Consider the following 14,867-nt stretch of genomic DNA (forward strand, 5'->3'; position numbering starts at 1 on the left):
CGCATCCAACACTGCATCATGGCGCGTGCCCTTCTCCGAATTCCTTCACGCCTGAAACGTTTCCCAGTGATAAATTGCGCCTCTCCTCTTTGGGGCGGGGGGGTTTTCCAGATAGAGGACATGAGAAGCGACATTGGATATTGTTGTCTGGTGAATTGGAAGAAAGGAGTAATCCCCATATGAAGAATATGAATGCCCTATATCCACAAACACGCGCTCCACTCTCCGCGGGATTCTTATTGGCCTGCGAGCTTTAAATCTTCCTGTCCTTTTACCCTGCCTTATACTCTGCTGCGTCGCCGCCCGGGGAAGCTCCAGGCGCAGATCTTGGTGCTGGGTGATGCGCACATGGGCGCGTGCAGACATTTGACTCTGAAGAGTACTCGTGGAGGGCGTGGAGGGCGCTTAGGGACGTGTTGCTTCGGGCGTCAGTAATGTCAAGCTTTGTGGAGAAGAATCCAGTCAATCTGGGGGAGAAGCCGGGGTTGCATCTGAGTAATGCAATGCCTTGAATTCGCCCTCTCCAGTGTCCACAGAAGCCCCAGGGCCCCGAAGCAGTTTAGGCGGCCGAGGTCGCGGAGAGGCGCTTGCTTGGATTCTTCTTCGGCGCATTTCGTATCTCGATCGTGGTGTTGAACGTCTCTGTGCGACGTCTGTGAAGTGACCTTGCAGGCTCCGCGTGGACCCGCGCCGCGGCATCATCACTCTTTACGACTCAAGCCAGCCCACACCACGCCCTCTCTCTTCAACCTCCTCTCGTGCGCTTTGACGCCAAAGACCTCGCCGGGGATCCGCTGCCCGTCTCCCGCATCCTCGACGCACGCCAGCCCTTCACCGCGTTCGCATGGTGGCCCCGCCATGCTGACTGGGGACGTGGGACCCCCGCCGAGTACACTCCGACCTTAACTCCCTCAACACCTGTCTCCAGAGCCCGATGTGACATTGACTACCTCTACGACTGCTCCCGCTGAGCTCTCCCACTGACCACAGACGCCCGGCGTCGTTGGTCGACCAACCGGTACGCCGGGCGCCCTAGCTCGCGACCATCTCTTGGCCACGAAGCTACATGCTCCAACCGTACAAGCAGACTCCAACCATGGCGACACCCCATACCCATAGCATCGAGCACGAAGATCCCCTCACCCTGAACGAGTACGGCCTCCCCGAGCTCCGCAATTCCTTGCACGCCGCAGCCCAGTCGCCCTCGCAGATCCTCGCCTCCTTCGCCGACTACTCCGCCATGACCTTCTCCCACAACCAAGCCTTCAATACAGCTCCCTTCGATTCCTCCTCCGCACCAGTCCCGGGCGCCAGCCCAGCCCTGAAGACGGCTTTCCAGTCCCAACGGCATAGGGATAGCATTGGCAATGCTAGCGAGGCGAATATGAGCGGCGAGAGTGCGCATCCGAGTCGTCTGAGTGTCGGAAGCGCGAGCTATGGCGCCGACGAGAATAACCCAAGTCCGGATAGTGCGCCTGCGCTGGGAATGCTGGCGATTGGGGACACGCTCGATACGTCGGGAATGGGCATGAAGCTGGACGACACGGGGAGCGGGAATGGCAATGAGGACTCTACAACTTCGGGGAAAGATAAAGATGGCGCCCAGGATCCACCGCCGTGGTCCGAGATGAAGACGAAGGCGGGGAAGGAGAGGAAGAGGCTTCCGCTGGCGTGTATCGCTTGTCGGAGGAAGAAGATCAGATGCTCGGGCGAGAAGCCGGCGTGTAAGCACTGCTTGAGGAGTCGGATTCCGTGCGTGTACAAGGTCACGACGAGGAAGGCGGCGCCCAGGACGGACTACATGGCCATGCTGGACAAGAGGTTGAAGCGCATGGAGGACCGTGTGATCAAGATCATACCAAAGGAGAGCTTGCCTTCCATCTCTGGGGTCGGGAGATCGGTCGTCAAACCTGCGCTGCCTAGCGCGCCTCCGAAGACTCCGCTTACGAAGAAGAGAGGCGCCGACGATGCGTTTGGGAATGAGCTGGATGACTGGGCGAAGTCCAAATCGGCGAATCCCACTGCGTCGAATGCGGCGTTGCACACCAAGGATGCGGATGATAGGAGCTTGATGACGGAGGGCGCGGAGAGCTTGCCCTCGAGAGAGATCCAGGAACATCTCGCGGAGGTGTACTTCGACTTCGTGTACGGGCAGAGCTATCCCCTATTGCACAAACCCAACTTCATGAGGAAGCTGGCAAGGGGAGATCTGCCTCCAGTTCTCATTCTAGCCATCTGCGCCATCTCAGCCCGCTTCTCCACACACCCTCAACTCCGCACCGAACCCGCCTTCCTACGAGGAGAGAACTGGGCCGAACGCGCCCGTCAGATCGCCCTCAAACGCTACGACACCCCCAACATCACCATCCTCATCGTCTACCTCCTCCTCGGTCTCCACGAATTCGGCACCTGCCAGGGCGGTCGCAGCTGGATGTTCGGCGGCATGGCGCAACGAATGGCGTACGCGCTGCAACTGCACAAGGAACTGGAATACGACCCTGCAGCCCCCGAGGCCGACCGCAAACCACTGAGTGTCACGGATCGCGAGATAAGGAGGCGGACAATGTGGTCCTGCTTTCTCATGGATCGGTTTAACTCGTCTGGAACGGACCGCCCGCTGTTTGTCAATGAGCAGTATATCGAGGTGCAGCTTCCTGTGAAGGAGAATCTGTATATCAAGGAGATCCAAGCGCCGACGGAGACGCTGGACGGTTCCGTGCCGAACCCTGTACCACCGGATAGCGGGCTGCCTTCGAATCCGAAAGAGAACATGGGAGTGTCGGCATATACGATCCGGTTGATATGTATATGGGGAAAGACTGTAAAGTACATGAACCTGGGTGGAAAAGAGAGGGAGAAGGAACACATGTGGTCGCCAAAGTCAACCTTCCTGGCGATAAAAAGAGAATTGCGCGAATTCAAGGAATCGCTTCCGGAAATGCTGCTGTATAACTCGCAGAATTTGAAGAGTCATGCGGTGGGCAAGACGGCAAACCATTTCCTATACCTGCACATATTGTATCAGCAGATCATACTATTCATGCATCGATTTGCCTTCCCAACAAGAGCGGATAGTCGACCTCCCAAAGACGTCCCCAGAGACTTCCTCACCGAATCAGCACGCACAGCGCTCGACGCCGCGAACCAGATCTCCATCCTCATCAACGAGGCCATGGACTACAACGTCGTGGCTCCCTTCGCCGGCTACTCTGCCTTCTTCTCCTCCACCGTCCACGTCCACGGCGTCTTCTCCAAGAACCCGAAGCTGGAAGCGCAGTCTAAGAAATATCTGGCCTACAACGTCAAGTACCTCAGCAAAATAAAGAAGTACTGGGGCATGTTCCACTACATCGCGGAGAACCTCAAGGAGCTGTATCGCCAGCATGCTGATGCGCAGCTCCGTGGTCCGCTTCTTGCTGCGAGTGGCACAGGCGAGAAGGGAGCCAACAAAGATAAAGCGAATATCTTCCAGTACGGAGACTGGTTTGACAGATACCCGCACGGCGTCTCAAAGACGGACTACGAGGATGCCGCGGGGACCCCGACTGAACCTGGCACAGATGCAGTACTTGGCCAAAAGAGCGACCTCCAAAGCGTAGAGGAATTCTTCGCCTCGCTCTCGCCGCCTTCGAAGGCAGAGCAGCAGCGCAAACAGGCGAGGAAGAATAAATCCAAATCCGTGTCAAAGTCGGACGCCCCCTCTTCCAGCACACAGCAACAAGCACAAGCCAGACAGCTGCATGCAGCGCAGTTGCAGCAACAGCAGCAGCAGCAACAGATGGGCCACGGACCCCTCCACATCGCCACCCAAGACGCCCTCGACGCCGCCGCCTTCGAACAAGCCTACTTCTCGCAAACACCAACCCAGCAGCAATTCCTCGCCGAACTCCAACATGCCCACGCGCAGCAACAGCAGCAACAACAACATGCTCGCCATCCCTCGCTCTCCTTGCTTTCCACGTCTCCAACCTCCCTCCTCGCCCACAACCACCCGCACCACCCTCATCACCAACCCCATCCCCACGCCGCCCACCTCGACGTCCTCTCCCCCTTCCCGGACCTCTCCCCGCATCCCTCCCACCCATCCCACCACACGCACCACCCCACGCACCCTTCCTTCTGGAACCTCGACCCCCTCACCCTCGGCGCCGCCACCCCGGGAACCCACCTGTACGACGCCGGAAACGCGTGGTTCCTGCCCTTCAACATGGAGCCGCCTATTCTGGGCGATGACGGCGCATTTGCGACAACGGGGGTCGGGGCAGGGATCGAGGCGTTTAACTTTGGGCTTGGAGGGGGCGCGGGCGTGGATCTGGATGTGTTGGATGTGGGGTTGGGGGGTACTACGGGGGCAGGAGCTGGGGCTGGGGGTGGAGGGAATGCGGGAGGAGGGGTTGGAGGAGGAGGAGGGAGAGGGAGGGCGCAGAGTGGGATTGAGGGGATGGAAGGGTTGGAGGGATTGGAGGGGTTGGATGGACGGTAGCGGTTTGTGCGTGGAATGGAGAGGTTTTGGGGAGGGTGAATGGAGGTGGTAAGGGGGTGGTTGGATGGGGAATTTGTATGGATGAGTGATGAGCCAGCGTTTTTTTACTGATTACGTGGAGATTGTGTCTTTGGGAGGGTACGATGGATATGTCTATTCTAACGCCACAGCGAGAGATTGGTTACTTGGTTGTTTGTTGGTATTTGGATGGTTAGCGTTGGGTTTTTCATTGATGGTGTTGGGGTTTTGTGGGTGGGGAATGTGTAGATGTTAAGTTCTGATGTGGTGTACATAAGATCTCATCTTCGTCTGTATTGCGCTCCTCTTCCTCTTCGAGAATCGCCAACCCCTTGTCTAAAGGTGCATGGTCTATGAGTTATGCAGTGCTTGCCTTGTATGTATCAGGAGAGAGCTACGTGTGCAGGTAGTTACTCGGTTTACTCACTGGCTGCGAGTTTGGTGAAACTGTCTGCGTCGCTCTGTAGCATTTATTCTCCGCGAATCAAGGATGTTGGAGATTTTCCTGAATAAGATTCAAATGATAGAACATGCATCCTCTCCATACCCAGAAAGCATTCCTCGAGAAGGCGAGACCACGATTTCCAACGTATGTATCAATTCCCACCTTCAATTTCCCAGCTACTTCCCCGATCCGGACTAGCGAAATGCGGGGATAACCGAGGCATCTTCTCCACCATTCAGCCTGGGAAAGTGGAGAGACCACATGCGCTCAGCCTCTGTCTCTCTCAGTGAAGTGAAAGAGGAGGAGTTGAGCCGAAGAATCCGAACAATCACCATGATTGGAAGAAAGACGTACCTCTTTCGGGAGCACTGCGGGCACCAGCCCGGGTAGCGGATGGTGCTTGTATATTTATATATCTATACCCACCCGTTACTCAGGTACCAGAGCCGAACTCAACCTCACTCAGTCATCGTTGTTGAACCCTCTCTAGGTCTCTCCTTGATACACCATGGCATCTCAACCCCTAACCCCCTCCTCATCCACCACGGGCTTCTTCCAGACCCTCCCCGTCCTCCCACCGCAATACACCGCTCCCTCCTCTACCACCACCACCACCAACACCAACCCCCTCTTCACCTCCGACGACAAAATCCTCGACCGCATCCTAAACCTCTACCTCCCCTCCACCTCTGCCGCCGCCACCACCCCCGTCCACCAACACCTGCACCGCCTAGCCCGGCTCTCCCTCCACCCCTCCATCCTCAAACACTCAATCGACGCAGAAACGAACCTCCCCTTCCTCCGACCCCTCACCACCTTCGGTAACGAGAACAAAACCGACCCGCTCGTCACCGCCGCCGGATGGACCTTCCTCAAGCAGCTCGGCTTCAAAGAGGGCGTCGTAGCCGTCGCCTACGACCCCTCCATCCAAACGCTCAACAGGCGCATCTACGAGTTCGCCCTCGGCCACATCTGGACGCCCACGGCGACCATGACGGGCTGCCCCATGGCCATGACGGACGGCGCCGCGTTCCTCCTCTCGCGGCACCTGGATGACGCCGACGGCGATCAACCCGGCCGCGCCGCCGTGTTTCGCGAAGCGTATCGCCGACTCACGAGCCGCGATCCAGCCGTTGCCTGGACGAGCGGGCAGTGGATGACGGAGCGGACGGGCGGGAGCGACGTCTCTGGCACAGAGACGGTAGCGCGGCGGTTATCGGCGCAGGAATTGCGGGAAGAGGAGAAGGCAGGACGCACGCAGGATGCGGCCGGTATGCCGCTGGGGCCGTGGCGCATCGACGGCTTCAAGTGGTTCAGCAGCGCGACGGATTCCGAGATGGCGATTCTGCTGGCGCGCACGGCAAAGGGCGGCCTCAGCGCTTTTTACGCACCCATGAGACGTAGGACTGGGGAGAGGATGGCGTCTATCGACGACGACGGCGGGCAAGGAGAGGGCGAGGGAGAGGGTGAGTTCGTCACGGAGCTGAATGGCGTGCGCATCCAGCGCCTCAAGGCCAAACTCGGGACCCGCGCCGTGCCGACTGCCGAACTCGAATTGTGCGGTTTGCCCGCCTACCTCATTGGCACCGAGGGCCAGGGCGTCAAGGAAATCTCGGCCATCTTGAACATCACGCGCTTGTCCACGGCGGCGGGCTCCATTGCGAATTGGGCCCGCGGGCTCGCCATTTGTCGAGCGTATAGTCGTGTACGGAGAGTGCGCGGAGCCTTGCTGAAAGACAGTCCCCAGCACTGCCAGTGGATGGCCGACGAAACGGTAAGGTATTACGGCGCGGCGCACTTTGCGTTCCTGGGGGTTGCGCTGCTGGGCGCGACGGAGCAGGATTGGGACAAGGTGGTTAGAGATACGCCGGGTGCGTCGCTCATACCCAGGGAGAAGGCAACAGTCGGGGCGCTGCTGCGCCTACTTACGCCCGTCATGAAGGCCCAGTGTAGCGTCTCCAGCGTCCATGGATTGAGGGAATGCATGGAATGTCTCGGGGGAGTGGGGTATTGCGAGAACAATGAGGATGGCGGGGTTTTGAATGTGGCGAGGGTGTATAGGGACAATATGGTGAATCCGATTTGGGAGGGGACGGTGAGCGTCATGGCCGAGGATGTGGTGAGGGTGTTGATGGATAGGCGTGTTGGAAAGGGAGATGTCGTGCGCAGCATTTTTGTGCCGTGGGTCGAGGGCGTGCTTGGTGCTGCTGCTATTGGAGTGGGGACTCAGTGGAGGGAAGAGGAGGGGTTCGTCAGGGCGAGATTGCGGAGATTGGGGGAGTTGACCATGGGAGCGGGGAAGGCCGAGTTGTTGTATAGGGCGAGGGATATTCTGCGCCTTCTGGGCGTCGTTACGCAGGCTGTGTTGCTGATCTGCGACGCAGCGGTTACGGGAGATGAAGTCGCGATCGAGGCGGCGAGGAGGTGGGTGAGAATGGCGGGAAGCGACATGTGGAGGGATTATGAGAGGTCGGACGAGACGGCGAGGATGGATCGGTTGATTTTCCTTGGTGAGGACGACGTCGAGGCGGCTGGGAAGGCGAAGTTGTAACAGTTTCTCTTGGAAGACGGTGGGAAATGGGGGCATGGAAGTCAAGAAGAGGGACATGGTCATAGCGACTCTCGCTTTTTCCCCATTTCCAGCCCATTTGTCTCATCTCTGGCGGTATGAATACGTAGGAACACAAGCGGCAGTGTTCTATGAAAACACAGAACCCCTCCCTTTTCACTGGTATGAACCGCACTCGCCCGTCGAGCATGCCCAGACCCTCTCGTACAAGAAGACTCTTCACCAGACAAGCCTTAAAGTATGTCACAACAAAACCTAAAGATGTGTATTACAAGCATGTGCGTAGGTAGTCCTTCACGCGGACGGGTATCTCCAAGTCCAAGACGCCAGACAGACCGGTCCTGCCGACCCCAATCAACAGCAACACTGAGGGATACAAAAGTGACTGAAAATAATGGAAGGTTAGGGCTTCACATCCCGCTGGGCGGCTGCTTCAAGCTCGACGTCGTAATTCTCGTAGCCCTTGGGGATAGGGACCCCCTCTACCCGCTTCACGTGCTTCCCCTCGTGAAACATCATGATGCCTCCGAGGCCAGCGACGATGCACCCCAAGGCGACGAACAATCCGGTTGCCCACGAGGGACGGTCGTAGCGGTTGTAGTGCCACATGTAGAAGCAGAGGACGATCTGGAACAACGTGTTCCAGACGTTCATCCAGACGACGAAATCCATCTTCCACGGTTTCGTCGGCGGCGCATGGACGCCGGTGGGAGGCGGATCGGGTATCTTCTCAATCGGTATAGGAACAGCCGGATCTTCGGGACTGACAGTCTTCGCGGAGGCATCCGGGGGGAGGGTATCTGAGCGTTGGAGACGGTACCACCCGCGGTGAATGCCAGCCAGCCGTCGGATACCCGTCTCTCTGCGCTTCACTCCACCTAGCCTCCACCAGGCCCACCAGTACAGATCCCGAAATCTCCACGGGGCGAGACCGAAGCCAGTGACACAGAACAATGCGTTGAGGATCTGAGAGTCAACCTCGATCCATTTCCTTCTCGGCGAATTGATGTCGTTGCAGGTGGGTTTGCACATAGCCGGGGCAGCATTGCAGAGGAGCAGAAAGAGCATGCCTCCCCATGCCACTATGTTGAGACCGTAGATGGTAATGAGAAAGCCGGCAGGGGTAATGAACCACTTCCAGAACGCCTTGAGCCCTATCGCCGTAGCTCGTGTCCAGGGAACCTTTGGGGGAGGTACATAGCCATTGGAATACTGAGAACGTCAGAATAGGCTTTGTTCACAGTCTAGTGTTGACATACCTGACGGGTCTTCGATAGTTTCGGTACCAGCCCATTTACGGTATCCACTTCCTCGCTTTCCTTCCTGCCAGATCCAATGAGCGCGTCATGCTCCTTGCTGGTTTCTCGGATGACTTGAGAAGAGTCTTGTTTGGGTTGGGTAACAGGGGGGTAAGGCTCAGTGCTTGCCAGTCCGCTGCCGACCTCCTCTGCTGTCTCTTCCTGTGTTCCATCATGCCTCCCAGGGGTGCCAGATGATCCTCTCCGAATATCAGACAACGTAGGTGCCCTAGCGATTGTGGTCCCAGTGGCAGCCCACATGCCCGGAGGCGGCGAGGCCTCCATGAACTTTATACTGGCGCTCCGTATCCGACTCGAGGCATTGGATGCCACGGTCGAGGTGCGAGAGCGACGCCGCGGCGTGGTCGGCGAGTTGGCAGTGCCATGGTCGGGGTCCGGAGGTGGAAAGGGGAAAGCTACGGGAGTCGGGATGTCGGCATTGGGGGGCCTCATGGTGGTAGTACTGCGAGTAAAGAGAGGGACGGCAATGTTGTTGCTTCAAGGGAAGGCCGCGAAGCCCTATGAATATCCAATGCTCTCCTGGAAGGATGATGTTGTCCCGGTTGACGATCAATTATTTACGCGGCCTACGTCAGGGGTCTGAAGGATGCCGTCGCCTTCGTCACTGTGGCTTAAGAGATGGTTAGAAAGGAATTTCTGTGTGAATCACAGTGGTAGCCGCATCGTGGAAGGGCCAAAACCTGCTTGTTGGCGGAGAACGTGTGTAGATAGTGTGGTAGCATCATGGTCACACAAAAGTGAAATCAGGGTCCAGACGTGGACAGTGTGGCTAGGCTACGATGACGCGGCGCTAGTGATTGATTGGGAAAGGGGCTGTGGCGCAGTCAGATCTCCACCCCCGCATTTGATGATGCAGTGCGGCAGAGACCCTGGAGACTTTGTTTCATCAAGCTTCAAGCCGCGTCATCGAAGAGGTTTGTTATTATTTTTCGTCTGTGTACTTGTATAAACATGATCAACGCTTAGTGGTATTCGCATTCTCACAAGGAAAAAAAAATGATATCGCAAGCCGACAAACTCAGGAACTGTTTACAGCAACAGCCAAGCGAAGCCGACGGCCAGAGACAGCCCAGATACGGTCGCGACCAGGAGAGAGCCACTACGACCTGCCGTTTGACCCAGGGCAGCTGCACTGGTCGGGGATTGCGATGTCGAGGCTGATGGGGTTGTCGAGCTAGAAGGCGTCGAGGTGTGGCTCGCTCGGGTCGTGTTGGACAGGTCACCCGTAGACAGAGGCGTCTCGCCGGCGGGGATGGACATGATGCCGGAGTCAGTCGCCAGCAGCGAGGAGAGCTCGGGTGGGATGGAAACGGAGAAGGAGTCGGTGATCTCAATGGGGCCGACGCTCATCGTGTCGTCGCCTGGAGCGAGGTTAGTGATGCTTTCCTTCCTAGCTTGATGAGGATGCGATTGGGGTTCGTACTCAACGAGCCTGGAGGGTTTGTTGGAACTGGAAGATCCGTCGGGGCCTCGACCGGGACGGAAGGCATCGAGGTTTGAACCGTGAAGAGTTGCGCCCTAGTTTGACCCCGAGAGGGCATTGCCTGAGCCAGCAGCAGGACAGCGGATGCCAAGAATGGTGAACGCATGCTGAATGTGGGTTTGGATGTGGTTTGGCTAGGGTTGCAGCAGTAAACTACTCGAGGACTCTGGAAACGAGAAGGAAAAGGATACTTGAAGTGGAGGAGAGATCCCTTTTGTTTGTTGCGCTGTGCACTGCCTCATCAGCTCAATGGAATGGTGGTTTTGGTTTGGGATTGGCTTCATCTGATCTGATTGGCGCCTTGGCACCTGTCTTTCCTCCTTCCAGCAACAGCATTGGCCGACGACTATCCATTCCCACCCCCTTCACCGCTGCTGCCACCCGTCGCGCAATGACGACGCTCCCGCCAGGCTTGAAACCGGCTGTCCTGCCTTCTCCCCTCCAGAACCTGATCGTCGAAAAGCTCGAGCAATCCGCGGATAGCGTCCACCTTTCCGATTTGCATGCCCTTGCCCTACAGGTCGAGCACAATCTCAGGTACCAGCACTCGTGGACCGACCTGCACATCCATACCCACTCTCCCATATCCAACCAGCTGCTCCCTCGGCCATTGGTATCAGGCCTTCCTCCCCAGCGACTCTACATCCATCCCGACGAGCAGATAGAGCTCCTCAAGAATGCCGATCGGAAGCGCAAAGCGAGCAAGCAGGCACAGGACACGCTGGATGTGGAGGTAGCGCCAGAGCCCGAATGGGTCCTGCCCACGAGACTCAATGAAAAGTGGACACTCCGCCGCCTGAGTGACGTCTTCAATGCCATCAGCATCGTTCCACCAACCGCAGACGAGAACGGCACTCCCAATCCCTGGAGGACAACCAAGAGAGTACTGCTCGCTACCACTGATTCGGACAGCACCATCACCTACTACATCGTCCACGATGGAGTCGTTAAACCGAGGCAGAACTAAGGTCGACATATTCTATGTACTTTGCAGCCAGGACAGCCATTTGCACGTCAAGACCAGAAAAACTCCCTGCTTCTCAAAGACAGAGGCGAGACATTGCGGCTACTTCCCACTCTCCGACCATAGCCGCTGCTCTACGGAATCTCTGAATATACCGTGTCTCCCGGCTTCGGCTTCTCGTAGAATCGGCTCATGTCGACCTCCGACTCTGGCGGCAGCTGATGCGATTCGGCCCACTGCCTGATCGCCTCATAGTCCCTACACCTATGTTTGGTATTAAAGTCGACAAAGGGAATCGGCTCCGGCTCGCCCTCGGGATGGTACCACACCTGGCCGAGCATCCCGATGTCGGTGGTGCACATGAGCTGCTGCCGGATGATGTCCATGCAATGGGTGACGTGGTATCGAACAACATACTCGCTGTTGACGAAAGCGCCCTGCTTCTGCTCACGGTAATAGTTGTAGTTCCACTTGAGTGCTTTTCGAAGGAGATTCTGCGAAGTTGTTAATGGCCGAACGGGTACTCACGCCTCGAAGCTCACCAGGCAGTGCAAATGGTGCAGTCCCTCAACATTTGCGGGATATCCGCCGCCATACAGCTGACTGACCTTCACTTGGTCGGGTCGTAATCCAGTCTTTGCCGCCTCGCTTTCAGGCACTACGACACTGCGATCTAGGTCGCTACGGTCAGGTATCGAATTGATAGAAGCAATGGAATTCGCTTACAATCTATGCCCAGAGCCGACCACGCTTCATCGACTTCTGGTGAAGGCGGTTGCCGGTATATGCTCTCGTGGAAAAAACTCCCATTATATTGAATTGTTCGCCAATTGGGTTTCACTTCGTTTACCAAGGGTGCTACGCCTGGATCAGCATCTGCCGCAAAACAATAGGTCTGGACGTACAGTAATGTGAGATGTGGTTGAGACAGAAGTCGTCCGCATCGGCGACGAACTGAGTCCCTCTCATTATGTATCCGAACCAGATACCAATTCCGAGATAAACCGTCGTGCATAGCAGCGTCGCGCGAATAGCTATTCTGGCACCTCTGGCATGGCAATCACAGGCTGGCTTCTCGAGTGGATCGGAGCTTGATGAGGAGGAGTCCAGGAGTGCCTCATCACCTCCATCACCTTTGTTCTGCCGTTGACTGAGCTTTGCAGGCTTTTGGAAGAGACGTTTGAGCATGGTGCCTTTCGTCCAGACAGCGTGGATGTGCGAAAGATGAGAAGCCTCCCCCTTGTACCTGCACGACTGGCTCTCCAAACGTATAGTGAGGATGTATTCTCTCCGTGCCCGCTTCGAATTACTCGCCGATTATGTCGCTATGCGCCTAATGGCTTTGCCCACATCGATATTCCTTACTCCTTTCCCTCCAATGCAGGTCACCGTGCAGGTACTACAGAAGTGCAACAAACATCACTGTCACATACTACTCGCACTTCGCTGCGGTTCCTTGCCTCCTCAAGGCTACCTCTGGTTGCAGAAAGGATGGTACAACTCCCCTGCGACCGTCTGGGTTCACAATCCACCTGACGTTGCGCCCATAATCGTCGATACACGTCGACCTTAAGGCCACAAGCTTCAGTTTGCCGTATGACAAGTATCGGTGGCACATCCGTTCTGTACGATCTTGTTCCGCATATCACAATCACATCGGATTCAGTTCAGATCTGCGGACAGTCACCGTGGGGTGGCCCCTTTCTTGGACCGCGAAATGCAAGGCACAGGCGGTTTGATATGGCATGCGGACCTGGATCCCGTATGGTCAGGGATGCTGACATACTTCGACGACAAGTACCATCGTTCCATAGATCGAGTCTTCACTTAATTTCCTACAGAGATACTCTCAGCTAGCATTCACTGCCGCCGGATCTGGTGGGACGCTTGCTCAGCTCACGCCAACGATACACGCCGAGGCCGAGCAAATCTCTCGATGTGCACTTGTTGACCTGGATCTGGATTCTGGTTTGCTATTCGTTTCTATTGATCCTGTTGCACGATATGGCCCCGTGGCCTCAGCAATTGACGGCACTGACGGGTACTACTTGGATGCAAAATGCAACCTTGCTAAATCCAACACCATCACTTTGTTTTCGCTCGTTGTGCCAGGTCTCACCGATTGGGCTACAATATCTCTGGCGGATCAAAGGTGCCATGATGACCTTGAGCGCTACCGTCGCCATTATTGGCAGCGATTGCGGACTCTGGAGCTAATCATGCTACGTCTCTGGAGGAGCGTCGTCCCTTTCTACATAAAGTCGCATTCCGGAAGCGGGGATATTCGATCATCAGGCTGCATACTGCCATCTTCCAAAAACGTCTCACACCACACACTGAGGAGGATCTTGAACCTCGCCTGCCATGCATCTCAATACTCTGTCGCTGGTTGTAGCCGGTCTGGTCGGCCTGGCCGCTGGCGCGCCCGCCTATGGAAGTTACACGTAAGTCTGCATCCTGCTATTTCGACATGTGGTCCTCAGGCTGCGCAGGCCCTATCGCTCATACGGCAAATATCAATACTACAATTCAGCCGTTGACACGGAGGCGGCGAAGAAGGGCATGGCCGATGGTATGACCAAGAGACAGACCACATACGGCACTTATAAGTAGGTATCCGACTGACTCCATCCTGGGTAGTCGCTGATTCCTCGTAGTCCGTACGGGGCATATGGGAGGTACGGCACGTACGGCACGTACGGCACCTACCGATCGTACAGCTCAGCCATGGAAGCCGAGGCCGAGAAGAAGGAAATGGCAGATGCTATGCCCAAGAGGGAATACGGAAGCTACGAGTGAGTTTACAGTCCCTTGGTTGTGATGTGTTTCTTATTTCGCCTTGCAGGCCGTACCAGGCGTATGACCAGTATGATTCCTACAGTTCGGCTGTTGATGCCGAGGCGGCGAAACAGGGAATGGCCGAGGGTATGGCCAAGAGGGAATACGGAAAGTATTCGTAAGTTTTCCGTCCCCGATCTATCCGTTTGCGGCGACTTAGCCTTCGGCAGGCCGTACTATTCATATGGCAAGTATGGACGCTACAGCGCGGCTGTTGATGAGGAGGCTGCGAAGAAGGGCATGGCGGAAGGGATGATGCACACGGCGCGCTCTGCCATGGAAGAAGAGTCGAATATGCCAGCAGATGCGGAGATGATGATGGAGACGGGAAATATGAGTATGGATGCGATGGAGAAAAGCGCTGCGATGCATGGTGAGATTGAGGATGCGCGCATGAATGAGGAGATGCATTAGGCCGGGTTGATCGAAAGCGTCGGTGTGAGGAGGAGAGGCTGGAATGGAAAAGGAGTCAGACTGATTGAGGTGCTGTTCTCATGTGCTTTTGTCGTTCCAGAAATCGTTGGAGAGGCGTTGGCAAACATGAGGGGAGCGGTATACGTAAGTGGAATTATCGGTTCCGTTTGCTGATTTTCACTCCAATTCTTAACCGGCAGACCTCAATGAAGAACTGTTTCTTCTGTACCCAGCGTGGTCCTGAAGTGAGTGACGGACGTTCAACTGTTACGTCAGCTTTCCCCTGGACGCAGGTACTTACTCCGACGACGTGCAGTCTGTCCCCGGAAAAAAT

At 56.3% G+C, this 14,867-nt stretch overlaps 7 protein-coding genes across 7 annotated transcripts; 4 read left to right on the forward strand and 3 right to left on the reverse strand.

Annotated features, from left to right (window-relative positions):
- Window positions 1-1,096: 1,096 nt before the first annotated feature.
- Window positions 1,097-5,014, forward strand: EI97DRAFT_447996 (uncharacterized protein; the record flags this gene model as incomplete). Its single annotated transcript, XM_033800136.1, has 2 exons — window positions 1,097-4,327; window positions 4,868-5,014. 2 exons carry the CDS (start codon window positions 1,097-1,099, stop codon window positions 5,012-5,014), a joined length of 3,378 nt encoding a protein of 1,125 aa, XP_033658058.1.
- Window positions 5,015-5,434: 420 nt separating this feature from the next.
- EI97DRAFT_430225 (uncharacterized protein) lies at window positions 5,435-7,717 on the forward strand. Its single transcript, XM_033797630.1, has one exon. The coding sequence runs from the start codon at window positions 5,455-5,457 to the stop codon at window positions 7,495-7,497; it is 2,043 nt and encodes a 680-aa protein (XP_033658059.1). The 5' UTR covers window positions 5,435-5,454; the 3' UTR covers window positions 7,498-7,717.
- Window positions 7,708-9,355, reverse strand: EI97DRAFT_124894 (uncharacterized protein). Its single transcript, XM_033793062.1, has 2 exons — window positions 8,775-9,355; window positions 7,708-8,727 (listed from the first exon to the last, which is right to left on the reverse strand). The coding sequence occupies exons 1-2, from the start codon at window positions 9,264-9,266 to the stop codon at window positions 7,918-7,920; spliced, it is 1,302 nt and encodes a 433-aa protein (XP_033658060.1). The 5' UTR covers window positions 9,267-9,355; the 3' UTR covers window positions 7,708-7,917.
- Window positions 9,356-9,725: 370 nt separating this feature from the next.
- Window positions 9,726-10,577, reverse strand: EI97DRAFT_430226 (uncharacterized protein). Its single transcript, XM_033797631.1, has 2 exons — window positions 10,258-10,577; window positions 9,726-10,195 (listed from the first exon to the last, which is right to left on the reverse strand). The coding sequence occupies exons 1-2, from the start codon at window positions 10,421-10,423 to the stop codon at window positions 9,864-9,866; spliced, it is 498 nt and encodes a 165-aa protein (XP_033658061.1). The 5' UTR covers window positions 10,424-10,577; the 3' UTR covers window positions 9,726-9,863.
- EI97DRAFT_124917 (uncharacterized protein) lies at window positions 10,447-11,393 on the forward strand. Its single transcript, XM_033793063.1, has one exon. It carries the CDS (start codon window positions 10,709-10,711, stop codon window positions 11,282-11,284), a length of 576 nt encoding a protein of 191 aa, XP_033658062.1. The 5' UTR covers window positions 10,447-10,708; the 3' UTR covers window positions 11,285-11,393.
- Window positions 11,394-11,415: 22 nt separating this feature from the next.
- On the reverse strand, window positions 11,416-12,469 carry EI97DRAFT_368898 (uncharacterized protein; the record flags this gene model as incomplete). The annotated part of the gene is made up of 4 exons (XM_033795156.1): window positions 11,416-11,775; window positions 11,824-11,954; window positions 12,008-12,145; window positions 12,187-12,469. 4 exons carry the CDS (start codon window positions 12,467-12,469, stop codon window positions 11,416-11,418), a joined length of 912 nt encoding a protein of 303 aa, XP_033658063.1.
- A 1,245-nt stretch (window positions 12,470-13,714) lies between these two features.
- Window positions 13,715-14,348, forward strand: EI97DRAFT_430230 (uncharacterized protein). Its single transcript, XM_033797632.1, has 3 exons — window positions 13,715-13,890; window positions 13,939-14,076; window positions 14,127-14,348. Exons 1-3 carry the CDS (start codon window positions 13,844-13,846, stop codon window positions 14,239-14,241), a joined length of 300 nt encoding a protein of 99 aa, XP_033658064.1. The 5' UTR covers window positions 13,715-13,843; the 3' UTR covers window positions 14,242-14,348.
- Window positions 14,349-14,867: the final 519 nt, after the last annotated feature.

The sequence above is a fragment of the Westerdykella ornata genome (assembly GCF_010094085.1).
Source record: "Westerdykella ornata strain CBS 379.55 unplaced genomic scaffold EI97scaffold_2, whole genome shotgun sequence".
Lineage (NCBI taxonomy): Eukaryota > Fungi > Ascomycota > Dothideomycetes > Pleosporales > Sporormiaceae > Westerdykella > Westerdykella ornata.